The sequence below is a fragment of the Chelonia mydas genome, chromosome 8 (genome assembly GCF_015237465.2).
Source record: "Chelonia mydas isolate rCheMyd1 chromosome 8, rCheMyd1.pri.v2, whole genome shotgun sequence".
NCBI classification, from domain to species: Eukaryota; Metazoa; Chordata; order Testudines; family Cheloniidae; genus Chelonia; species Chelonia mydas.
In genome coordinates this window covers 36,401,014-36,427,790 of record NC_057854.1, presented here as the reverse complement: position 1 = coordinate 36,427,790, position 26,777 = coordinate 36,401,014, and the positions used below count along the sequence as shown (strand labels likewise).

The 26,777-nt window shown below is 46.9% G+C and overlaps 2 protein-coding genes across 13 annotated transcripts in view; both read right to left on the bottom strand.

Annotated features, from left to right (window-relative positions):
* Positions 1–1,521: 1,521 nt before the first annotated feature.
* On the bottom strand, positions 1,522–9,632 carry EIF4EBP3 (eukaryotic translation initiation factor 4E binding protein 3). Its single transcript, XM_037907213.2, has 3 exons — positions 9,162–9,632; positions 2,867–3,040; positions 1,522–1,883 (listed from the first exon to the last, which is right to left on the bottom strand). The coding sequence occupies exons 1-3, from the start codon at positions 9,274–9,276 to the stop codon at positions 1,855–1,857; spliced, it is 318 nt and encodes a 105-aa protein (XP_037763141.1). The 5' UTR covers positions 9,277–9,632; the 3' UTR covers positions 1,522–1,854.
* Positions 9,633–13,050: 3,418 nt separating this feature from the next.
* LOC102931004 (ankyrin repeat and KH domain-containing protein 1) overlaps positions 13,051–26,777 on the bottom strand; it is a 205,053-nt gene continuing 191,326 nt past the window's right edge. For 4 of the 12 annotated variants that reach the window (XM_037907203.2, XM_037907205.2, XM_037907208.2 and 1 more), the window contains 6 exons: positions 21,751–21,939; positions 19,332–19,583; positions 18,775–18,837; positions 17,004–17,179; positions 14,075–14,239; positions 13,051–13,551 (listed from right to left, as the gene is read on the bottom strand). In XM_037907203.2, coding sequence (XP_037763131.1) covers positions 13,492–13,551; positions 14,075–14,239; positions 17,004–17,179; positions 18,775–18,837; positions 19,332–19,583; positions 21,751–21,939 — 905 coding nt within the window. In that variant the 3' untranslated portion in view covers positions 13,051–13,491. The remainder of the gene's footprint in view (positions 13,552–14,074; positions 14,240–17,003; positions 17,180–18,774; positions 18,838–19,331; positions 19,584–21,750; positions 21,940–26,777) is intronic. The other 8 variants (XM_037907206.2, XM_037907210.2, XM_037907207.2 and 5 more) reach the window with 6 other exon arrangements.

The following is a 26,777-nucleotide window of genomic DNA, read 5'->3' as shown; positions in this document are numbered from 1 at the left end:
CTAGGCCAGGCCCTGCCTCAGTTACCAACCAGCTCTGAGTTTGGGAAGGCAGCTTTGCTTTTTCAGCTGGCGAACTGCAGCTCCCCCACATCATCAGTCCCCTCCAGGAGGTGACCTAGCACTGCCCTCTTGTGGACATTAAGGGACATGCATCGGCAAGGCTGCCACATTGACAGCAACCAGCACTAAGGAATCCAGCTGGTTTCTCTGAGCACAGAGACAATCTCACTCCAAACACCTGCTCAATCCCACGCTGTCCTGGCCCAGGCTGTGGGGCAGGAATTGCCCCCTGAGCCTCTGTGTAACACAGTCGCTGCAGCTCAGCAAGGGCACGAGGGGAGAGAGGGTAACAACTCCCTTGCACTCTAAAGGGGACAGTGAGACAATGGCATGGGCTAGCCAGAGGCATCAAAACTCCCTCGCAGCCAGCAGTGCTGGCTTGGGCATGAAGCCTGGGCATTCGGTCCTCAGCCCCTCATCTCCTGGAATCCGGGCGGCCAGACAGATCCGTAGCTGGCATCATTCAGGAGTACGCTGTGACTCCCAGCACTGCAAGTTTCGCAGGAGAGATATTCCAGGAGCTGAAGGCAGGTGCAGAGGGATAATGGGAGATTTGGGGTGGGCTGACAGTCCGTAGATTGATATGTCTACAGGCTGTTCTCTCTCACCCTGGACCGAGTGCCATGGATACAGGCAGGGTTTGCCAGCAGCTCCTGGAGCTCATTGAGTCCTGGAGCACTTGCTCCCACAGTGGATTCTGGCACCAGCCCGGGCTCATGGCTAGTAGCTCCCAGCTGGTGGGCTAGTGCAGGTTTGTAATTGCTGCTGCAACTGTTAGAGGAGACAGTGGAGAAAGCCTTTTCTCCCTGTCCTACTCTAAGCGAGCACTGGGGTTTCTGTGCATACAGCTCATGGAGCTCAGATTGCACCCTCCCAGGGCAGCTGTCATGACAGCCAGCATGTCCTGCCCAGCCCCAGTGCTGCAACCACTCCTGGAGAGGCTGAGAGCCGTGAGACACAATTGGGGCTGCTTGGCCCATCACCCCTCCCCCCCCACACTCTGGGGAGGACACAGCTGACCCTGGCCTGGGGGGTTCTCCAACAGCTGATTATGCTGAAGAGCCTGGTTCTGTGCGAAGCTACAAATAAGCAGGAGCCTGGAATCAGTCTCCTCCTGACTGGACTCAAGCCAAGGAAAGCTCCCCCTTTCCCCGGGCACCATCCAGTTTGCACCGCAGCTTTTAACCAAGCCAGACGGGCTCCCCTGACTGCTGGGGACACAGGCCCCCTTCCCCCAGTACCCCTCGACCAGTTCTAACCAAAGGCTCAGATCACCTGCATCTCTCACTCCTCTGGAGGTTAGGGAGGGCCAGTGACATCTGAACACTAGCTCCCCCCAGCTCCAGCTACAAGGGAAAGGGCCATGGGACAGAGACTTTACCCATGGACTTGGCAGGCTCTTGCCTAGCCCCGGCTGTGGGTTGGGAGTGAAGCACAGAAGACGCGCAGGGCGGAAGGGGATACAGGAAGGTTGTTTATTGCACAGCCTCAGAGCGAGCCGATGGCGTAGCCACTAGACACGCTCAGCGCAGCGAGCCCAGCCAGGCACCGCAGGGTTGGGGGACAGAGCAGCCGCTCATGCCAGCCCCCCACACCAGCCCCCACACCTGGGCTTCATTTCAGTAAAAAAAACTGAGAACAAATGCAACTGCAGAGAAACAGTGTTAAAACAGCGCCCCATCCACAGGCGGCAGCCGCGCCAGGGCCTCGCTCACCTCTGGGTCTTCAGGGAGGGAAGGGAGGCAGGAGCCCCAGGAAAGCAGCTTGCTGCCAGCTGGCCGCGTCGCTGGGAGCTCAGATATCCATGGCAAACTGATCGTCATCTGGGCAGGGGAAAGAAACAAGGTCTGCGTTAGAAGGACGGCACGTGGCAAGGGGGGCTCTGCAGGGATCACTGTGGGGACATGATGCTGTTAACCAGGAGATCACCTACTGCCAGTAGCAGCAGCACGGACGGGTGGATCAGAGCGAGGATCTGTCTTACCCCAGCTGCGTTCCTGGGTCACGGCTCTGCACAGCTGACCTGCATTGGCCTCCAGATGTGGCCTCCCATCTCCCCTCCCCTCAGCCTGTTCCGGCTGCCAGCAATGGAGGAGTCCCAGGGCTGCACATTGCTGCAGTCTGAATTGACAGTGTGTGGGGCCCATGTGATGGGGCGGCTCAAGGGGAGGTGAGCAGAGCCCCAGGGAGAGCAGCAGCAACTCCCTGGGGAAGAAGGGGAGGGGGCAGAGACAGCAATTTGCAGTTCCCCTCCCATCCACAAGGGGTGCTCAATGCAGATGGCCACCCACCCAATCGGAGCAGAGTTCCCGAGGGGAGTAAACTATGTTTCCAGCCCTGCCATGCAGCTGCAGGAGGCAGCTGTGGTCCTGGCACTGATGCCCGCTGAGCCCAGTGGCAGCCCAAAGAGGGAGAGGCCAATGGCTCCATGCACCCAGGACTGGTCTCCATCCCCTGGCATGGGGAACGAGCAGAGGATGGCAGGCAGGGGCTTGGCCTCCTCACTGCCCCCCGGACAGGACATGGACCAGCAGCAGAGGCAGATGGAACCAGACAAGCTCTCCCCATCCCAGTGCTGGAAGGGGATGCTCCCCCAGGGTGGGAGTTGCATTACCCCCCGCTCCCTCCACTTCAAGTCCTGCTTCAGGTGCCTTGAAACAGGCAGGACAAAGTCACTTGTGATGCACCAGGGGAGCCCCAAAGGGGGCAGCCCTTCTGCTCTGGGCTCTCAGGCCCCACGCGCTGCAGCAGGAGCGAAGGTGACGGGCGGTGTTCCGGGACTAGGGGTTGGGCACATGCGTCTTACCTGGGACCTCTTCCTCGGTCTCATTTTGTTCCTTAAGATCCTCCAGCTTGGAGTGCGCCGCGTGGGGGGGAGAGGTGATACCGGGGATGTGAGGGAGGTAGCAGGGGGGCGTCCTGGCAACGGGCGAGTTCTTACACTCCAGCAGGAATTTACGGTCATAGATTATCCTGGTACCTGTCAAACCCAGCAGGCAAATTAGCCCCCGGCACTCAGGTGCCCTCTTCCAATAGACCTGCCCACCACAGTCTGCCCCGCAGGGAGCTCGGAAGTCTCTGCCAACCCCTCTCCAAGCCTGGAGCAGGCAAGATCAAGCCCAGACTTGTGCCAGCATCTCCTGTGTTGCTGAGCCATGTGACACCATGGCTGTCAGCCCAGGCAGAGCTGCTACTAGTAATTAACGTTAATTAGAACATAAGAGCAGCGATACCAGGCCAGATCATGGTCCACCTTGCCCAGTATCCTGCCTCTGACAGTGGCCCATACCAGAGCTTCAGGAGGAGTGTACAGAACAGGGCAATTATGGAGCAATCCACCCCAGCTTCTGGCAGTCAAAGGTTTAGGGTCACCTCAAGCACGGGGCTGCCTCCCTGACCAGCTTGGTAATAGCAATTGATGGAGCCATCCTCCAGGAACTAATCCAGTTCTGTTTTGAACCTAGTTATAGTTTTGGCCTTCACAACATCCCCTGGCAATGAGTTCCACAGGTTAGTTGTGCCTTCTGTGAAGAAGTACTGCTCTTGTTTGCATTAAACCTGCTGCCTATTAATTTCATTGTGTAATCCCTACTTTCTGTATTGTGTGAAGAGGTAAATAACACTTCCCCATTCACTTCTCCCACCATTCCTGGTTTTATAGAGCTCTATCATATCCCCCTTAACTGTCTCTTTTCTAAGTCAAACAGCTCTAATCTTCTTAGGTTTCAGAGTAGCAGCCATGTTATTCTGTATCCGCAAAAAGAAAAGGAGGACGTGTGGCACCTTAGAGACTAACAAATTTATTTGAGCATAAGTTTTCGTGAGCTACAGCTCACTTTATCGGATGCATTCAGTGGAAAATGCAGTGGGGAGATTTATATACACAGAGAACATGAAACAATGGGTGTTACCATACACACTGTAAGGAGAGTGATCAGGTAAGGTGAGCTATTACCAGCAGGAGAGCGGGGCGTTCCATCTGGACCCATGGAAAAGAAGCCCTTGAGGAATTCCACCATGATTTCAGCAATTTCCAACCCACCATCAACCTAAGCCTGGAGCAGTCCACACAAGAGATCCACTTCCTGGACACTACAGTGCTAATAAGCGATGGTCACATAACCACCACCCTATACCAGAAACCTACTGACTTCTATGCCTACCTACATGCCTCCAGCTTTCATCCAGACCACACCACACAATCCATTGTCCACAGCCAAGCTCTACGATACAACTACATTTGCTCCAACCCCTCAGACAGAGACAAATACCTAAAAGATCTCTATCAAGCATTCTTACAACTACAATACCCACCTGCTGAAGTGAAGAAACAGATTGACAGAGCCAGAAGAGTACCCAGAAGTTACCTACTACAGGACAGGCCCAACAAAGAAAATAACAGAATGCCACTAGCCGTCACCTTCAGCCCCCAACTAAAACCTCTCCAGCGCATCATCAAGGATCTACAACCTATCCTGAAGGATGACCCATCACTCTCACAGATCTTGGGAGACAGGCCAGTCCTTGCCTACAGACAGCCCCACAACCTGAAGCAAATACTCACCAGCAACCACACACCACACAACAGAAACACTAACCCAGGAACCTATCCTTGCAACAAAGCCCGTTACCAACTGTGTCCACATATCTATTCAGGGGACACCATCACAGGGCCTAACAACATCAGCCACACTATCAGAGGCTCGTTCACCTGCACATCCACCAATGTGATATATGCCATCATGTGCCAGCAATGCCCCTCTGCCATGTACATTGGTCAAACTGGACAGTCTCTACGTAAAAGAATAAATGGACACAAATCAGATGTCAAGAATTAGAACATTCAAAAACCAGTCAGAGAACACTTCAATCTCTTTGGTCACTCGATTACAGACCTAAAAGTGGCGATTCTTCAACAAAAAAACTTCAAAAACAGACTCCAATGAGAGACTGCTCAATTGGAATTGAATTGGAATTAATTTGCAGACTGGATACAATTAACTTAGGCTTGAATAAAGACTGGGAGTGGATGGGTCATTACACAAAGTAAAACTATTTCCCTATGTTTACCCTCCCCCGCCCCCCCCCCCCCCCCCCCCCCCCCCCCCCCCGCTCTCCTACTGGTAATAGCTCACTTTACCTGATCACTCTCCTTACAGTGTGGATGGTAACACCCATTGTTTCATGTTCTCTGTGTACATAAATCTGCCCACTTGTATTTTCCACTGAATGCATCCAATGAAGTGAGCTGTAGCTCATGAAAGCTTATGCTCAAATAAATTTGTCAGTCTCTAAGATGCCACAAGTACTCCTTTTCTAATCTTCTTAGTTGCTCCTTCTATTGAAGCCATTCCATACCCGTGATCATCTTTTTTGCCCTTCTCTAACCTTTTCCAGTTCCACTCTATTCTTTTTGAGCTGGGGCAACCAGACCTGGATGCAGCGTTCGAAGTGTGGGCAGACCATCGGTTTATATAGTGGTATTATGAAAGTTCCTAACATTTTGTTAGGCTTTTTGGCCCCTGCTATGCACTGAGCGGAAGTTTTCAGAAAATGTTCTATGGTGACTCCAGATCTTTTTCTTGGGTGGTAACAACTAATTCAAACCTCCTCATTGTGTATGTGACATTTATTTGGCTCCTTTCAACATGAAGGACCCCAGAGCATTCCAGATACAGGGATCACTGTAGCCAGCACTGAATGCAGTTGTCTCTGGGGTGTGTCACAGCAGCTGGTTAAGACCACCCAGCAAAATTACACAACAGTTTAGGGCTACAAGGATCCCAATGGAAATTGCAGTGGGAAATTAGGGAGGCAGAATGGGGCTGGGTCAAGCTTACCATTCCACAGGGGGCTTTTCTGTTGCAGCCTTTTTACTATCCTCACCCCCAACCTTTCCCATTGGTCCTACTCCTGGGTCAGTTCTGCCAAAAGGTGTTACTGGCCAGCGGCGTTTTCACTGCCACCTGGTGCTGCTCTGAGCGTGGTTAGATGACCCGGTGGTTAAATGGCAGTGGCTGGTCTGTGCTAGCACCAGCGGAGCTGGGCCAGCAGTAGCAGGCTGGGGTAGATGCAGCCCTCGAGCGCCAGGGGATCTGTAGTCACTGTACGCAGACAGGACACAGGTTTTACATCTCCTGCAAGGGATGGGGCCTTCAGCAGCACAGCGCCCCCTAGCATCAGCCTGGGGTGCCAATTGTCCAGGACAAAGTGGAAGTGCTGTCAGCTGTTCCCCAAATCCATTGCCAGCACCACTCCCGATTTCCCAGACGTTTCCCATCCCGACCCTGCTGAGACCAGCCCCAGGCAGCCTGCCTGCATGCAGCAGCTGTGTTTATGGGACCTACCCACGCGTCACACAGCTTCACCTGCCAGCCCCCTCCAGCACAGGAGGGGATCCGGGTGAGCTCTGGGAGAGCACAAGAGATTCTGCTTGAATAGGGCAGTGCTGCCAGGGATCCCTTCCTCCCAGCTGGCAACACGAGCTCACCCAGCCACGTGACCCTTCAGCCACCAACTGCTGACACCCAGCCACTCTCCCTCCTCCCCCTAGTAATCCAGCCTAGCAACAGGTGGCAGAGCAAACATATCACGTAACCCAGTGCAGGCAGCTTGGAGCAGCTGACCTTGACCTCGGTGCCAGCACCTGCTGCAGCTCCCACCCCCCCGAGATAAGACTTATCGTGAGCCAGCGCTGGCAGGATGGACTCGTGCAGTTTAACTGAAAGGCACCCTGCATGTGGATAAAGGCATGCAGCCCAGCGGGCCAAGGGAAGCGCCAGACACAAGGACAAGTGTGGACGGCTTTCTAAAAATAGAGACATCCTGGTGAGGCCAGAAGGGTCACTTTCACCAGAGTCCCAGAGAGCCCCGAGGCAGGAGTCTGCCCACAGACACATCTGGCAGAGCACCCCTCCCAGCGGGCACAGCCCAGCTCCTACCCACACCTCACCCAGATCTTGTCTGAGGATTTTGTCCTGCTGCTTATCAGACAGGTACCTAAAAGTCTCCCACGACAGAGCAACAACAGCAAAAACCCCACTCGGCTCCCTGGAGCTTCTGGCTCTTCTCCTTTTTCAGGGTCTGAGCAGTGCTGCCCAGGGGAAGGATTTCAGAGGGGTGGTGTGGGGCTGTGAGGGTCCCTGTGTTTAGGTGGCAAAGCTCCATCACACCGGAAGGTTTTGCAGAGGATGCTCACGCTGTGGCAGCTCCCCAATGACAGAATCAGGGACCCACTCACTGACTCAGAGGTCGCTCTGCGATAGCAACTATGAAACGGGAGCTAACGGTCCCCCAACACCAATGGGTGACATGCGGTCATTCATTCACATTACTGAGGCTGCCTGAGAGCACACCAGTCTCCCCTGCTGCAGCTTGCTCTGAAGGAAACACCTTCGGCCAAGAGCACAGCAGCAAAGGAATCTCAGACCCTCCGCTCCCAGAGCTTGTGTCTACACATGGAGCCACTGGGCTAACCTCGACAGGAACGAAATCCTCTTACTCCAACACCTACACAGGGAGGTACTCAGGAACGTTCCTTACCAGGTCCATGTGTGGACAAACCCTGGGAGAAAGGGGAAAACCTGGAGGCAAGGATGCTCTGGCCTGTGTGAGGAGCTAGGCCATGCAGAGTGCAGCAGGGACTGCACCTGCGGAATGTTCTAGATCAGTGATTCTCAAGCTATTTACCATTGTGTCCCCACATGTATGGCCCTGAGGAGGTCACATGGGCTGCAGCTGTGCGCTGACTGGGCCCCGCAGGTCGCTCTAGATCATCTCTGTCCAAACTCACACTTCCAACTTTGAATTTAAATCCTTCGTGCTGCCTCTACCCCAAGCTTTTCCTTAAACTCTCCCCTGGGTCCTAACCCCATTGGCAGGGCTAGTGGGGACAGGACACTGGTGTTTTAACCACCGCATCAGCTAACCCTGCTCAGAGCAGGGTTTGATAACAGTCATAAAGCTGCTGGCAGCCGCCCAGGCCCTGCCTGCCCTAAAGCTCCCCCTGCTACAACAGAGGGTGTAGCAGGAAGAAGTCCCGCAGGACAGAGCTCTAGCATCTGAGTAGTGCAAGTAACAGCCCTGCTTTGGAAATTTGTCCACGGTAATGTTACAAATCTAACAACCTAGGAGGCAACAAGGGAACCCTTCTGGTTCTCAGGGCCAGGGGCTCCCCGGGGCCCGCACAGCTGCAGGGGTGTGGCCCCGACAGAGTTTTCAGGAAGCTTTTGTTTGGTGTCTCTCCTCACAGGCTCCTGTGCATTCACGTGGCATCGATGCAGGGTTTGCAACTCCCAAGCGGGGTATGCGGAGCTCAGCCCGCGACCCAGCCCAGCACTTCCACAGCCCTTGTTATTATGAGGTGTATTGTGGGAGCCACACAGGCCCCCTGGGCCTTGGCCGCTCCATGCCGGTGGTCAAGGAATCGGGCAGTTTTGGATTAAACACCGTGCAGAGCCTGGTGCCTCTTATGCTAACTCCCTTGCACCTCCCCGGGGGCGCCTCTTCCTCCCTGGCATGAGCCATGTGGGGCGGGGGCCAAATCCTTTGGGTCGCAGGGGAAAACCGAGATCCCGTCCAGGCGAAGGCGAAACCCGCTCAAACCCTCCTGGGGCCCAGCCAGCCAAGGGCAGTCCCAGCTCGAAGAGGCTTTTCGGACACGGGGGACGTGTGAAGGGGCTTGAGTCGCCCCGATCCGCTTCGAGTGCGCAGCGCCGGGCGCCCCAGTGAGCTCAGCCCAGGTGCGGCCGGACGGGTCCCCCCGCCGTTACAGAACCGGGTCTGAGTCGCTGGACTGCGCCCCCCCCCCCCCCAAACCGGAGAGGATCGGGGCAGCGGCCGGAGATCGGGACAGCCCCATTCGCCCTCCCGCGGGAAGGAGGACACCGGACCCGCTGCCTGGGAGCCCGGCGGGACATGGGAGGCCGCTCCCCAGGCATCCAGGAAGGCCCGGGCCGTCTCCGCGCGGGGGAGTCGGGGTTGCAGCCGCAACAGGGGGCACTGGGCGGAGGTTCACCCTGGACCGGCTGCAGGCAGAGGCTGGGGTGGTGCTGAGCCCAGGGGCTGCTCGGGGAGCGGACCCTGCTGCGGCCCGGCCTTACCCCCAGGGGTGGTGGAGTAGAGGGTCCCGCCGGGGGTGCAGCTGTAGCCGTCTGGGGAGCCCTGGTCTCGGCCGCCCGGAATGGGGCAGGAGCTCGTGGTGCTCGCAGCGGCCATGGAGCCCGATCGGTATCCGCGGGGCACAGCGACACGTGCAGGCCCGGGGCGGGGCCAGGCGGGGTGGGGTCCTTCCCTCCCCGAGGCAGGCGGGGCTGCTCCTTCCCCGAGGCAAGCAGGTCAGTGCCCGGCCAGCGCACAGGCTCCTGCCCAGCCGGGGGACGGGACTGCGGCGGGGCACTGGACTTAGCCTGGCTCTGACCCGGGATCCCTGCTGCTTACGTGGAGCAAACAGGCGGCCCCGCGTTAGAAAGGAGCCGAACACTGAGAGGTGCCCAGGAATCACCCCAGGAGGTGGGACTCAAACGCCAGCCTCCCCCTCTCCTACCTGCTGGGCTCCCCCCAGGAAGCGATAAGGTCCCTCCCCCGAACCACAGAAACTGGCTGGTGCTTACTAGACCGGAACCAGGGAAACCCATTTGAACATGTTTCTACAAAGCAGCCGCGGACATGCGGCTGCCCCCTCCTGCCGGGGTGGGCAGGGCCTCAGAGAGCCTTGGTATCAGGACAGGACATCATTGTTGCTGCTGGCAAACGCCTCTCCAGAGGAATCAAGAAGCTAGGGATCGATTAAACTTAAGGAAATATTTCTACCTAGACCCTGGATCCCAGTAAGCCCCAGTAAAAAGCCATCCGCTCCGTGGGGCAGGGCTCCATCTTAGCTCAGCAAGCTACAGGGGAACCGGTTTGCCAGATTCTCCTCCACAAAACCGCTTTAAGCTCCTTCCAGGGGCAAATAAAGACCTCTAGACACAGTCAGTGGCAGATCAACCACGCAAGGCCTAGCGGTCCTCTTTGGGAGGAAGACCAATGATTCAGAAATTGAGAGTTCCCAGGGGAAGCAGGCAGTGGTAGAGGAATAAAAAGGTAGGATCTCCTGGGGACAGCAAAGCTTTGACTCAAGTAGGTCCAGTTTAGGTTTAATCCATCCTGGCCCACACACAAATATGTCAAATTCATGTGTTGAAATCTTGAAAAATTGCAAGGGTGTCATTTCTCTTTGCAGTCTCAGTTTTGCAGGGCCCTGTACAAAGTGCCAGCATGCAGACCCTCAGGCAGCCTTATGCAATCCCCACAGCAGAGCGAGGGTGTGCCTGGGAAACTGGCAGCCAAGCAGGCTGGGATGAGCGTTTTTGAGTTTTGGCAGTTCAGAGTGCTTGTTCCTCCCTACTTGTGTGTGTTTTGTGGCAAAAGGCTAGGCACTTCTAGGGCTGCTGTTTTCCCATGGCCAAACAGCATTCCATTACTCCCAGTTCAGAAATAATTCTCAAGCTCCACTGAAGTGAAGTTTTGTCATTGACTTGAATGGAGAGCTAGTATTTCACCCTCAGAAGGCAGACATTTCTGACCCATCTTCCTCTTCCTGTGCTCTATGATCAGGGATGGATTTTCCACCTATGCGAATGACTGGTCTGTCTCCTTGGTCTGGGGTAGGTGGTCTTGGGCAAAGAAAAGTGGTAGGCCTCAGTTCCCAATCCCTGTACATTGTACCATGCTGCTCACAGGGGTGGTGCTATATTGAACATCAATATAACTACTGCTGTCCCATAGCACTTTTTTTGGGGGGGGGTCCCCCCAAGAGCAATCAGATTTCAAAACACCTTGGGTCTTCTTATAGATTCCCCCACTATTAAACATTGTCCCACTGCCTTGAGTTTATATAAAAATAGCAAAGGGAGTTTAGCTATTAAACTTGTTCTATGTACCACCACATGTTCATGGGACACCAAGTTCTTGGTATCTTTTCCATTGTGGGCCTGATGCAGGCTTCAAGAGCATTAGAATGACCACAGACTGAGACACCATGAAAGATCTCTACTTCAGGGCAACTCCATGACCATCACATTTTATTGACTTCCACTGGGTACCAGTCAGAACATAATTTGCTTCCCAATGTTTTGTTGGAGATGTTAATAGTTACATTTGCTAAGAATTTGCAAAGTACAGGTAACTGTACAAATCTGAGTTTTGTTTCACATATTCCTCACTGAATAACGTCGTAATCCTGGTTTTGTAGTTTGTCACACCTTCCCCCCCCCCCCCCCAAGTTTATGCAGCATCCAACTTCAAACTATAAGCTCTTCAGAGCAAAGCTTCTTTACTTGTTTCTGGGAAACATCTAGTGCGCTTTTGGAAGCTCTAATATTCAGGAAGTATTAATACAGCAATACAAATTTTTACCCTGTGCAAAAAACTCTGGAACTCGATATATCATATTTTAATTGGGTTAATATGCTATTGTGAACAGAACATCTGCTCTGCTGTAAAGGGGGTAAATTGTTAGGGAAAGAAATAGCATCTACAATGAAATGTGTTCTCGTGTAGGGACATTTATGTTCCATTCTTAAATATTAGTGGAATACCTCAGTATGTTCAAAAGGTTACTGAGATTTGATCACCTACTAGTTCTTGGATACTATTTCTGCACTTTATGTTTTCAAAAACATTTAAAAAAGTGACCAGGCAAAAATATGCCACCACATGGTTTGCAAGGAGTGAACTCTTGGCAAATCGTCACTGAGTCTTTTCTTCCGGTTGCTGCTTCCTCAGGCTTTTCCGGGAAAAACTGTATTTCTGCATATAGGGAATTGGCAGGAGGGGTGGCAAGATGGGGGAAATCTGTCTATATTCAGACTTTTGCCTTTGAGACTGTAAAAAAGTGGTCCATGACACTGGGTACCCATTTGTGTAGTGTAGTTACTGGCTCGAGAAGTGGATCAGATCTTCACATTATAATTAGTGTGTCATTACTGAGCAAGAGTAAAGTATGATTTTAAGGCAAAAGCGTGACATTTCCAACCTGGAATGATATTCAAAGGAGCTTGCAAAACCTGTTCTGACTCTCAGAAATGTGATGATAAACTCTGATCACATTTAAAGGGACACAAATAATTTAAGATCAAATATTGGCCGACCTTTTGACTGATAGTGAAATATTCTCTGGTTTCCAGATATCTGTTTTCAGAAGTCTACCTGTCACCAAGATATGTATTAGATCAGTGGTTTTCAACCTGTGGTCCATGGACCACTGGAGGTCCACAGATTATGTTTAAGGGGTCCATGAAAGGTTGTTGTTACCTTAGTACAGTGGTTTTCAACCTGTGGTCTGCAGATGCCTGGGGGTCCACAGACTATATCTAAGATGTTTAAAGAGGTCTGCACCTCCATTTGAAATATTTTAGGGGTCTGCAAATGAAAACACGGTATTAGATGAAGAGACCCTTTGGTATGTAGGAGCTACCCAGTGTTTTGTGTTCTCCTGCTGTCGTCTTTGGCTATTAGGATGTCAAGTTAAAGCATATTCCCAGACCCAGAGCTGTACCTGATATAGCCGACACCAGTAAAAAATCCAAACAATTAAAACAGGATAGCCACACTGGCTTGCGTGTATTAGATGGATAGCTGTGTTACTCTGTATCCACAAAAACAACGAGGAGTCTGGAGGCTTCAGATCAAGAAGTGGGTTTTTTACCCACATAAGCTTATGGCCAAATAAATATGTTAGTCTTTAAGGTGCCACCGGACTCCTCATTTTTACTGGCTTGCATATTAAAAATGCAACGATATGAATGTTCACCAACCAGAAAAAGACAAAGCTAAGAGGAAGCAAAAGTATTTTCAAAGTTTTGAAAGGCTGTTACAAATGACAGTGATCCTCCCCCACCATCCTGCTTGAGTAGCTGACTGCGTCACTAAAGCAGTTCACCAAGTAACTGTAGCCATCCTGATAGCAAGATGCGGCCCTCCACCAAAATCCACACCACAACCTATAAATACTGTTCGTCTTTTTATTGAATATTCAGGTAAATATTTCACATTAATACAGGCTACATAAAGTGGAGCCACTATACGACATGAAATTTACTCAACTTTTTTCCTTTTAAGTATGTAAACAATTATACATGTATTTACCACCGTAAAAGGTTGAAATCATGTAATCATCTAGTTCTCTGCTGCATACAAGTAGCATTCAGTAGTGTTTAGCCAAAAGCACTAGGTTCATCTGATTTTAAGTTCAAAATGGCTAAACTAACTGGAGAACAGAATCAGTTGAATAGGTAAATCAATTTGTTCTTACACAATGGGCAATCAAATTTTCATTGTTACAGCCCACAGAGAAAAAAATTGCTTAGTTAGGCACATTAAAAAAATCCCCAGGGTTCTTCCAAGGTCATAGGTTTCCCAACAAGGCTAAAAAGGATAGACCCTCTTAAATTAGTTGACGTATTTGAGATGCATATTTCCAATGTGAGGTGCCCAGGTGCCAGGCCAAATCTGCAGTGGGGAGAAAAAAATAATTAAGAAATACAGAATATTAAGAATATGCCCAAGTGCAAAATTTTATAATACAGTTCAAAACTCAGACTTATTGTGGCCCAATTTTTTAAACCTGGGTGTCTAAAGTTGGACTCCAACATAGGAGTGGTCAGATTTTCAGAGGGGATATAGCTGTCTTCAGTGATGACCAGGTTTTTTGCATGAGTAGTAACTGGAAACGTAGAACCCGTCAGTGTGTATTATTAGTTTATCTTGTTCATAGCAAAGTGCTGAACACTGCTGAGAATCAGGCCACTTATTTAGGACCCTAACTTCAGGTACTCAGGTTTGAAAGTTCTGGCCTGTAAATTGATCTTTAAAGCCCAGTCTCGAAAAAAAATTATGTAAACAGGCTCTCAGAATTTAAATACATGACAGCTGTTAAAATCTTTTGTTTTTCTATTAAGCACAAAAATATCAATTGAGAAACATGATAGAAAGTATCATTTTAAACATATGAGAAAGATACAAACAAATTTACCTGCTGAGCATCAGTACATTCTGTTGAATTTTGGACAACCTTTATCATAGGATTCCAAGCTGGATCTGGAGTATGAAGTCCATTAAAGAGAGGCCCTCCTGGGCCGTCAGCTAGCTGAGGATGAGAAGGTATTAGAGCGCCTCCGTACATGGAAATCGGTAGACCCTAAAATAGCAGAAAGGACAATCACTGTACAGTGTAGTGGTTGCAGACAATAACACTGGTACATCACATACAGAGTAGTATCTGTCATCTCAAAGAATCCCAGAGAGTTTTACAGAACTTATGGGCAGAGATCACTTCATTCATCATTGAAATTAGAAAGAGGGGCCACTGTGCATCAGCAGTGCTACAAAGCAGTGTCGTAAGGAGAGATGAGAATACCATACCCAATTCTAGGAACAATTCAAAGTAAAGCAGAAAGCAATTGATTTTACTAGTGCTGGAATTTTGCAAGGCTCCCCATTCCAATGTACTGCAAAGTATGAATGAAAATGTGTTACCCAAAACGTTCAAACGTCATTCAAATCCTTATGCAACATTAAAGTTGCACTTACAATCATCTTGGCATTCTGTGAAAAAAATGGGAACGTGGTGCTCTAAGCATCAAGTTTGGAATGCTCAGACTCCTTGGAACAGAGGTTCAAATCCCAGCAGAACTAATTCAGGCCTTCATTTTCCTGAGATACCCATATTAAGTACCATCATAGTTTGAGAGTGGTTCTTTTAGATGAGTCTGCAAAGCCAGACATTGTGTCTGTTCTACATGGATTTCATGTCAAAATGTACTTGGGAAGTGCTCTCCTCTCCCATCAGTATACCACTTGTCATCCTAACCGAGCTGCAGGGACACTGTGTATAGTTTGAAAGCACAGTGGGATCCTTTAAGATGGAAGGTACTACACAATATTTTAATGGCCAACTGGAATAATGATCCTTGAGTTCATAAAAGGCGTAGTGGCTTTCTTTTTAGCGCCTTACTTCCTTGGCCTCCACCATGCGACACAGACAGTTTTCATAAACATCTCCCTACACAGGACAGAAGGGGATACAGAGCTCTTTTGATACCTCCCTCCCTCAAATGTTTGTTGTCTCATTGCATATGATATGAAAAATCTTAGTCTTGGATTAAAATGACCATAACTCACGAAAAATAAAGACTGCAACAAAGTACCGTCTCTAGATGTAACTGTAGCAATGTTCTGAGAAGACTCCAGACTACACACATGATCCTAGATATTCCTCAAATGCTTAAACTGAATTATGACAGGGCTGAATTCTGTTTTTGCCTTGTGCTAGTTTCTGATGTTAATGCCCTCTTTACATACACAATTCAACATTCTCCTAACCTCCTGCCACATGTTATGAAGAAAATTACATGATATTCACATGCCTAATTTACATCTGTAACTTGTGCTAGAAGCATTAAATATTAACCAGCCTGAAGAGGCGACCTAGTTCCATGATAGGAAGGAATCTAACACAGCAGGGGAGAATGGAAAAGTGGAGGGTGTCACCAAGCAAGTCCATGTATAGGCCTGGGGTATTAGCAACTAGAAATAATTTTTAGTTTCAGTTATAATGTGCCCTCAGTTTGACTAGTGTGTCTCATATGCCCAAAAGCGTTTCTGGGGTGAAGGGGAGGCTGTATGCATCCTCATATTTGCTAGAGCAGAGGTTCTCAAACTGTGGTCCATGGACCACCAGTGGTCCGCAAGCTCCATTCAGGTGGTCCGCAGACAGTTCCCTATAAGGTGCGTGCCTGGGCAGCTGCACATGAGAGAATGAAGGGCCACCCACCTGATTAATGGAGCCATGCAGGCATGGCTCAACTAATTAGGTGCCTGGACTCTGAAGAAGACACACATGTAAGGTGACGTGGTGACCTTGGGGGGAATAGGAGATAGGTGGGAGGAAGCATGTGGGAGGGGGCAGTGTGGTGAGAAGAGAGGTTGGGGGGGAATTTGGGATGTGCAGGGCTGCAGCAGCCAGAGAAAGAAGCGACTTTTCCCAGCTCCAGGGCTGCGGCTGCCAGGAGAGAGACGGCCCTCCTTCCCAGCCTCAGCTCTGTGGCTGCTGTGGCAGGGGAGACCCCCACCCCCCGCTTCCCAGCCCCAGCTCGGGGGCTGCCACGGCAGGGGAGAGAGAGGGCACACCTATTGCATTAGAAAGGTAAGATTACTGATATTAAAATATATGAGTTGTGTGCTTTTATTTGTAGAACAAAAAAACATTAATTAAGGTTTTTTAATATAGCGCTTTTATCCAAACTGCTTTACAATAGTTAGCATATGGTACAAAACATTTGGAAAGATCATTAAGTGGTCCGCTGAGATCCTCAGCAATTTTCAAGTGGTCCACGAAAATGAAAGTTTGAGAACCACTGTGCTAGAGCAAGGGTGTCCAACCTATGGCCCGTGGGCCATACATGGCCCACCAGAGCATTTCATAAAGCCTGCAGCCTGCTTTAACACAATATACTAACGGCCGATTCATTAGAATTTTGTCATCATGTTTACATCATTTTAGTTTACACAAGTGTGTAAACAGACAATGCTGTACACAGAAATAACCTATCTAAATACATATGAAACAAGCTGAACTTAAAACAAAAAATCAAGACAGGTGACTTTACATCTCATTAAAATATTAACAATCTGTTTGGTGTGCACTAGGTTGTGCTTAGGTTTATGTGGCCCTCCTGTATAATAAGGTTGGGCACTACTGCACTTGAGAACATTCAGAGTTAAACAAATCTGAATGGACCAATGGCCTTGGCAAAGTTGCCCCAACTTGTTCCAGAGAAAGGGCTTTAATGAAGTCTCTCTTGACAGATCACTTCTGGACATGCACTGTCAGACAAGTCATCTGCAGCCAGGCAAAACAACCCAGCTCCTTATAACAAATTCAACTTTCAAATATAACTTACTTTAGAAAAATCCACAAAGCTATTTGGCATAGGTTGGTGGAAAATGTTTGAGGGAGCCACGATTCCAGAATCATCTCTCTCCATTGGTTGATGCTGGGAAAATGTGCCCGGGTCTGATAATTGTTGATGCATTGGATGATTCCCCATTATAGGCTGGGACCAACCTGACAAGCCTTCTGGAAAGGAAGAGATTAAAAGTAGATGGTTATAATCAAATTGAGAACACTCTGGAATAAATCAATCAGCTACACAAAACCATCTCCGCACATGTTAAGGATCTCAGAAATAAGCATAACTATGACGCAAAACAAACTGGGGCATTGCTCTGAACAAATCACTTTTCAGACCTCCCCAAAACTCACTTGTATTCTACCCTCAGACCCCAATGACCTGTTATTAACAAAATATGCACACGTGTCCTATCCTCAGCTTCATGGCTCTGCCTACATGGCCCTCTCACAAAGACAGGCTGCATAAAGTACTGCCCATGTGAGGCCCAGCTGCATGCAGACATTTTTTTTCCCTCCCATCACACACCGAGTTAGGCACATTAGCACATTCCATATCCATGGTAATGCAAGGTGGGAGGCTCCACAGAGTCATACTTAGGACAGGAGCTGGTATGAGCTGAAAGGCGGAGAACTTTCTGAAGACTGAAGTGGAGAAGATGGTGAAATCTGGAGACGTGGGACTGGGCCTGATATAAATTTTCTTTCATTCTCCTATATTCCTGCACCAAATACCAAACCAATGTTTCAGCCCAACACTGAGCTAAGCTTTAATAGAACTGCGATCTATGAATATTGCCAATTTGTATGACAAGTTTATAAATTTAGTCTGAAAAACAGCCATGATGAGACACCAAGGCTAATGGGATAATGTCAGACCAAATTAAAATAAAACTCGAGCTTTACAAAATTTAAGACCATTAAAATTGTCATTTTATTTTGCTACATACACAATCTCTTAAAATTCCTAATGAAAACAAAATCTGCAGCTTAAACACTGCGCTTTGTGATTATCAGTAAGAACTTGAAAATGGAACTACCAAAAACTGAATATAAACCTTCAGCTATTTAGAAGTCTTTTTTTTTTTTTTTTTTGAAAGAAATTGCTGTTGCCTGGAACAGAACTTATTTCATATTATTCAAGAAGAGTTATGGAGTAGAAAAGTGTAAAAATTAAGGACCAACAACAGCACTCAATCTGAATGCCCCAGTTTTTATTTGCTTGTCATAACTGTGACCTTATTGTTAAAAATAGTTTGAATGACAAGCTACTAATTAATGAAATGCAACCACAGCTTTCAGACCGAGTTTTAAATTTGGAGACCAAATTTTGAAGAAAAGGTAAAAAACATTATTTGTTCTCATTCTAAAGTTACATTTCTGTTCAACGGATTTAACAGTATAGAAGATTTCAATCACTCTTTCAGAGATTATGTATTTACTGTGTACCTTTGCAGGATCTAAGCCAGGTGAAGAATTCTATATTATGAGAGAAAATTGAAATGGTTCTAGCAAAACAGATTTGGCCTGAAGAAAATCGGAGTCAGTCGTTACCCAATGAGGAACATTTTGACAAAGCCCACCCTATCTCTATCAAGAAATTCTTTAGAATCTTGTGGGTGGGTTACAGATTATTTCAGGATCAATCATGAAAAACTTGGTCTGTCAGCTATAACATCAGAGGTATTTATCTCTGAAAATCCTGCAGAGTAGCTGAGTAAATGAACAGAAAAGCAATTATGAAACAAAACCTAAAGAAATACCTCTGTTCTTCCGAGACTTGATCCCATCCCAGGTGGGATATTGAGGCTGTATTAACAGCCCATCTGTAAAGAAGAGTATGTTTCTGGATTTGTACCCACATAAAGTGTTGCAAATCAATCACTTCTTTTGCCCTAACCTTCCTTTCTAATTGTGGTCCTTATGGGTCAGTTCCTCAGTGAATGAAGAACTTAAAAGACTTCCCCAATATATTCCCTTAAAGGATCAGAATATGCACATTTCTCAACTCTTCTCTCTATCCCTGCCAGCAATCTGTTCGTGACATCCCCTTGATATTCCTTTTAGTTTCTGCCTTTAAAGTAATCTTACATGCAGTTGATAAAGTATATTTTGTTCTCTGGTTTAGAAGGGAAGATTTTTACATACAACTACCATGTATTACTTTATTATTTCAAATTTGATCCTCGAAAAGCACAAGTTTGGCATTTTGTTTTCCCCCTTGCTTCTGAGAACTAATGTAGTGACACCCTAAAATCTGAGTTTTTTTTTTTTTTTTTAAAAACAGAAAGCTTACTTATTATGTATGAGACTGACTTACCTGATACACTGTTAACTCCAAATGACCAGATACCACTATGTCCAACAGGAGCCGTAAAGTTAGTTCCTAAGGGGGTAGGAGTGACAGAACCTCCCTGTCGAATTCTAGCAAGCCTTTCCGTCCCAATAGGAGGTGGTACCTTTCGATCTTGATTTGTGCTACCTGCTTTTGGCTGGCCCAAGTTAGAAGGTGCAGAAGCAGCTGAAAGGGGTGAAGATGATCCTGATGAAACTGATGGAATAGGAGATTCACCTGGTGACAAAATATTTCTCTTGCTTTATTATACATGGAACACTAAAGTAATGTTAAATACCACAATTTCCCCTCTAAACTGCCAAACCGTATTCTGTAATGAAGATTATGAAAGGTGTAAAAGTTTATTGATTTATAATCCCTTGGAGCTAGTGAGAGAACTGAGTTACTTATGGCAGAATAGTCATTGTACTGATTTCTGTTTGGCCCACCGGAAAGATCCTTCACCAGTGATTGTGCATCTTAAATTAGTTGCATAAATGGTTACAACCACAGGATAGTCTGACATTTTCTAGATCTTCTTGTAAATATTTTAGATTTACTAGACAAGGACAAAAAACTGGAAGACTTTATGAAGAGATCTGCAAATCTTGGCCCAAATTTTCCAGGCACTCAACTGGCCTTGTTTTCAGAGGTGCTGAGCATTCCCAACTCCCTGTGGGATATAGACTCAGGGTGCGATTTTCCAAAAAAGCTCAAATGACTTAGAAGCATAAGTTCCATTGACTTTCAGTGGGACTTGTCACAGGTGTTTTTGAAAACCCCACCCTTAGTTTTGGCACCCAAATTTATTTTGGCCTTTGTACTCGGAGTTGCCATCACTAAGATTCTGAATTGCAAAGACCCAAACTTCTCATGTGGCCACTCTCTCCCAGATTTGCTCCATAAAAGGAGAACTTCTCACTGTCATTTCAGACAATTTAAAAATGTCAGTGAATTTTAAGATAGACCTCCTACCCCGATACAATGTGGTCCCCAGGAGCCAAAAAATCTTACTGCGTTATATGTGAAACCGCGTTATATCGAACTTGCTTTGGCCCCCCTGCTCCTTGTCCCCTAACCGCCCCCTCCAGAGACCCCCCCATCCCTAATCACCCCCAGAACCCCACCCCCACCCAATCCCCCTGCTCCCTGTCCCCTGCCTGCCCCGACTCCTATCCACACCCCTGCCCCCAGACACTCACCAGCAGCAGCGGAAGGTGGAGCAACTTGGCCCCAGCCCGCTCCTCTCCGCCAGCTCCCAGCTGCGGCGCTCCGTTTCCCGCCACCGGTGAGTGCGGGGAGTTGGGGAAAGGATGCCCCCCCGCACTCACTGCTGGCAGGAAGCGGAGCGCCGTGGGATGGGACCCTGCTGCTCCGCTTCCGCCGCTGCCGTTGAGTGCGGGTGGATATCCCTTCCCCCAAGCAACACGGCTGGGGCCGGGATGAGGGAAGTGGAGCAGGCTGCTCCCAGCCCCTTGATAATCCCCTGGGCCACTCTGGGCCTGTGGGGCCCCCAAAAGTGCCCCCACACAGTTCCTGCCTCCCAGACCGTGGTGGGTGGGTGTGTGAGAGAGAGAGAGAGAGAGAAAAAAAGAGGCTTGCTTTATGGCGTTGTATGTGAACCCGTGTTATATCGGGTCACATTATATCGGGGTAGAGGTGTATATAAAATATTAATTGTAGAAGTCTCATTTTTAAAACCTTTAAAATAAAAAGCATAATCCAATCTGAGAAAGTCATGCCAATTTCATCTGATGCAGTTTTACACTATAAGAAAGCTCCCCGTGTTATGAGGACACAAAAATTAAGCTTCTCTTCACTGAGTTTAAGGGTACATCTACACTGCAAAAAACAAAAAAAACAAACAAAAAAACCCCCCCAAAAAACAACCCCTGCAGCAGTGAGCCTCAGAGCCTGTGTCAACTGAATTGGGCTGGTGGGGCTTGGGTTACGAGCCTAAAAATTGCAGCATAGACGTTCTTGCTCAGGTTGGGACAAGAATGTCTAGCCCCACTCTCCCCTTGCTACTTTTCAGAGACGAGGTCCAGGCTGAGCCAGAATGTCTATATTGTTACTTTCGGCCCCATGGTGCAAGCTGAAGTCAGTTCACCTGGGCTCTGAAACTTGCTACCATGTCTTTTTTTGCAGTGTAGACATACCCCTAAGCCTCCTGAAGCTGCGTCAAGACAGGTAATACTAATGGAATCTATGGCATTTCACATAAGAGATCCATAAAACTTTTTGTGATACCATTTCACACATTTCCAATCTTTACTGAGGCTAAAAGCAATTACTGATAATAGTTTCTAAATCCACTGGTTGCTTTCCCCTCAAAGTCACAAATCAACTGGTAGCTAAAGACAATAACTAAAACACTAAAAATGTATAGATAATTAAGACAGACCCATGAAGTTCCTACATGAATTTGTAGCGCTCGTCCAAGGATGTGGTGAAAAATGCTGTCTGTTAAAGCTGGGAGTCCCAACAGGTGCTGGCCCTTGAAGATAAACCCGTTGTATGTTTGCTGAAAAACCGGTCAGAGGAGCTGAAGAGGCAGCTGAAGAGCTGTTGGATGGATCTAGAGAGGGTAAGCCTGAAATAAATGTAAAACTTATGAAATATACTTGGAAATATTTGGAAAAATACTTCACGGCACCATGAAGATTCACTGCTCCAAATACAATTTAAACTTAGTGTCCAGTCATCCTTTTCATGGGTATTTACATGTGTAATGAGTTTTTGCAGGAAGTGGAATGAAGAGGCTGAAGGGCTGCTATATTTTAATCAGCCTGAAACTTCTGAAGTGCACAAGTTCAGCACCGTCAGTTTCAGATAGGCTAACATGATAAAAGATGCCACCTTTATTAATACATTACCCTTGCAATAGTAGAGGAAAGAAGAAACATCTAATATCAATAAGGGCTGCTGCAGGCAACACGCTAAGCAGCATGTGAACTGGTTTAGGTCACCAACTTCCCACTTATGTATTTTGCCTGATTACTGCATCATACTGTGGAGGAATAGTAACATGCTTAAATTAGTGTCAACTTATGCCATTTCAAATGTGTTTCTCTGGCTGATTAGACAAGTTTGCATAATGAGGATCAGTAGCATGAGACTGTGTCCTAATGCTACATGAAAATTATGCTCAAAGTCCAGTTTCTCAAGGCTCCAAGATACTTCTGAGAGATTCTGTTTACCAACTACAAGGGTTAACTTAACCTGGATCACTGCTACTTCAGATCTTACAGAAGACCCTCAAAATCAGATTCACACTGTGAGGGCGTCTGCTGTGTGTGGTTTCAAGGCATTGTGATGGTGTTACAGCTCAAGGTATGCCAGCTTACTGTAATGCATTTTAATCTAGTACACACAAACTGGGTCCTCTAAAATGTAGAGAAGCATAACAAGTGATTGAAATGGATTCCTTCTGGTTTTGTCTGGAGCCTTCTAAAAGGAGCATGCAAGTCTGTCCCCAATTCTGTAAACTGCTTGGACTAGCAGATATGAAAAGTGAAGGCAGGACAAAAAGACAGTTGTCCTGAATGGACCCAGAGCCATAAACCATGTCAGGGAATCACAAGTATCTGGAAAGAGAGTGAGCAAATTGGGAATCTCTGCTTTCAACCTTAATTTTCGGTATCAGTGGATGGGGAGAAAAGTACTCAAATTCTGCTTACGACATGAAGGTTCTCGTCAAAACTCCTACTTTAAGACTCAAGCAAGTGAGGAACTTAACTGGGCTTTCTGCTCCAATCCAACTTATAAAAGTGAACTCCAACAGACAGTTTGTGGAAATCCAAGTATTCTTAACTGTTCCTCAAATGGACAAAAGAACTTTAGTGAAGAAGAAACTTGGAGAACAAATCACTGCGGAGTGTTACAGGTACAATGTCATATCTAGCAGCCATTTTGATAGATCTCACCTTACTGGTACAACATATAAAGATACTGTATACTGGCCCACCAGCAAGGACTGCCAGACTGCCTAAAGCCCAGGGATGTTGCACTCCACAGCACAGTAGTGTAAGTCAGTAACAAATGGGACTTTTTGACTTCACAGAACTATAAGAAACCTGTAATTCAACTATACACCATCAGCCAAACAAGCTCCAATTTCGATAGACAGAAGAACACTCTTTCCTGTGTGGCTAACCTGTCACTTCAGCCTGAGGTAAGCACCCAAGTAGTACATCCCACTTCATCTCAGGAGAGATAAAAATGAATTTAAAACTGGATTTTTAAATTAAACACAGGTTTGTTATTAAAAATAAGCCTATTTAAATTTGAAATTATGACATCCTATGCTAAGACCTAAATTTACTCTAATCCACTAAAAATAATTTAAATTAAATAAAAAAAGTTAAGCAGTATCTATTTACTGCCAAAGTTTTAAAGAAAGTCAAACCACTGAACTGGTGAGCACCACTAGAATAAGAGTTCGCTGAAGTGCTAAACCAGCTTCTGTCAGCACTCGCCTCTTCCACAGGTGCAGAGAAAATATTGTCTTCACTTCAGTTCAATGATTAGTTCACTCAAAGTTAAAAAACCAATAGAAGACTGAAAAAAGAGTAGGAAAGCTTGTTTTCCAGTCTACGAATAAAAAGGAGGTGTAAGGATAAAATCCTTTTAAAATCCTGAAGGACATAATGCAAGAAACAATCAGTTCAATTAACTGAAGATACTTCCTTTGTTTAATAAATCTGTTATATTTAAAACTAAAACATGTGTTGATAAAACTTTTGATAAAATGAGTTATTTTTGCATTTAGTTGAATTTGAGTTCCCAACCAAACAGAACTTAACACAAATCACAAATTAAAAAAAAAACTAGTAAACAAGAAATGCATTATTCACCATTTTCTAATATAGTAAAGATTAAGAATCTGAATAAATGCAAATTAAGCTATATAACTGTTTAAATAAACATATACAGATGTGTGTCCTGGTTTGCAAAAAGCATTATTAGTGTAAAGGCTATATTTAGTTGCAACTGAAAATGTCTTAGGGCTCATCTTCACGTACTTTAATGAAGACACTACTACGCCAATGGGAGAGCTTCTCCTGTCAGCATAGTTAATCCACCTCCTTGAGAGGTGGTAGCTGTGCAACACAGCGCTGTCGACATGGGTGGTTAGGCTGGCATAATTACGTTGCTCAGGGGTGTGCATTTTTCACACCCTGGAGCAACGCAGTTATACTGATATAGATCTGTAGGGTAGACCTGGCCTTAATGGTTATCACCAATGAGAATCAACCTTTCTTTAGGAAAATAAAAAAATACAAATGCAAAACACGATTAAAATTGATTTCCTGCTTGCTAATTTAATCACGATGTAAATCAATCCACCCTGCTTTATCCCATCTAAAAGGCTGACTTCAAAGTCTGACTAATGAACAGAACGGGACAAGGAGGGTGACATCTATGGAAGTAAATGAAACTGATTGTGCTAGCTGCTCTTCTATACACACATCTGTAAGGGGATGATGCTGGAGCAGGCCAAAGACCACTGACACTTTCTAGATACCAAGACCTGGACAATCTGAATAGATCTGAAAAACTATTGTTCTTGTTACTCACCATCAACTTAAATCCTTTTCCCTAAGAAGAGACAAGTGAACACAATCTGAAGAGCTTCAGATTCCAGGCAAGGTGGGGGATCATGTAATTGACTAAAGACCAGACAAACTTTTACTTTTGCCTTCTGGTTCTGTGGTTAGAGGATGTAACAGACCTCTACATATGGGAATGCCAACTATAGGACTGGGGAGAAGAGGTGGCACAACTTTGTTTTTTTAAAGCATATAATCAATTTGTAAGTGCCCCAGCCAAATTCCAACTTGGATAATCTTCAGTCTGTCAAAATCCCCTTGTTTCAACTGAAAAAATATTCCTCACTTTTCTTCCAAGAGACACTTGTGTAAGGTGTGTTGGAGCATAATTCTTACCATTTCTAACCCAGTGGTTTATGTAGAGCCTAAAGCACCCTAATATACTTGGAGTAAAATGTGTGAGGGATTTAAAGTGCTGTAGCCATGTTAGTCCCAGAATATGACAATGACAAAGTGGGTGAGGTACTATGCTTTATTGGACCAACTTCAGTTGGTGAAAGAAACCAATTCTGTGTAAACTCAAAAGAAAGCTGGTCTCTTTCACCAACTGAAGTTGGTCCAATAGAACATCTTGCCTCATGCACCGTGTGTGTGTCTAAGAGATTTTAAGTTATTTTACAGTTGTATCTTGTAGCATTTTGTATGAAAAATGGGTAACTTTAGAATTTTAATAGTTACCTGCTGTGAAGGAGTTTCATTTTCCTTTACAAGCATAATTGCCTTCAGAGCCATTCTATGTACATAATCCATGGGATTTGAGTGATTTGACAGACTGTCTATTTACCACATCTTCCTGAACAATGGGTGGATGTCAAATTTGGCTATCCAAGAGAAAAAGAGGAGCTGCTAAAAAGGCAGAGTTTCTGGAGTCCATTGGAGCAGGACTTGACAATTCTACTACAGTAACTCCTCACTTAAAGTCGTCCCGGTTAACATTGTTTCGTTGTTACATTGCTGATCAATTAGGGAACATGCTCGTTTAAAGTTGTGCAATGCCGCCTGTTTTGTCCACTGCTTGCAGGAAGAGCAGCCCATTGCAGCTGGCTGGTGGGGGCTTGGAACCAGAGTGGACCAGCAGCCCCCCTATCAGCTTCCCTAAGTTCCCTGTGCAGCCACCGCCCAGCAGGCTATCAATTGCCTGCAGTTCAGCTGTCCCTGCCATGAGCTGCTCCTGCCATCTGCCTTAGAGCTGCTCCCCAAGCCTCCTGCTTGCTGGGTGGGGGGGTGGGGGGGGGGAGGGGGGGGAAGGAGAGGAGGGCTGTCAGGGTGTCCCCCTCCCCCTTGCTCCTGCACCCCGCTTACCTCATCTCCATAGAGCAGGGGGACTCAGGGAGCTTCCTGGCAGCAGCTGTGGTCTCAGCTTGCTGATTAACTTAACAAGGCAGTGTACTTAAGAGTGGGTCAGAGTACTTAAAAGGGAAATGTGCATCTCTCTCACACACCCCCACACGGTGTGTGTGTCTCTGTCTGCCATGCTGTCTCCCCTCCCTCCATTCCTGCTGCCTTGTAGAGGGTGAGGCTACATTAACTATGAGTTAACTCCCTGAGGGCTCAGCCAATTGCTAGTTCATCATTTAGCACTAAGGCATTCCCTGGGAAATATCCCACCCTCTGACTTCACCACCTCAACCAAGCTTCACAATCGTCATTGCTGTGTACAGTATTAAATAGTTTAAAACTCATACTGTGTGCGTGTGTGTGTGAAAAAAAATTTCCCTGGAACTTAATTCCTCCCATATTTACATTAATTCTTATGGGGAAATTGGATTCGCTTAACATCGTTTAGCTTAAAGTCACATTTTTCAGGAACATAACTACA

Excerpts from the sequence above, each read along its gene's own strand:
- EIF4EBP3 (XM_037907213.2), bottom strand. The coding sequence starts at position 9,276 with ATGGCCGCTGCGAGCACCACGAGCTCCTGCCCCATTCCGGGCGGCCGA. Across the intron at positions 3,041-9,161 it reads CTACTCCACCACCCCTGGGG|GTACCAGGATAATCTATGAC; the intron begins GTAAGGCCGGGC and ends TGGGTTTGACAG. Across the intron at positions 1,884-2,866 it reads GACCGAGGAAGAGGTCCCAG|ATGACGATCAGTTTGCCATG; the intron begins GTAAGACGCATG and ends TCCCCTGCCCAG.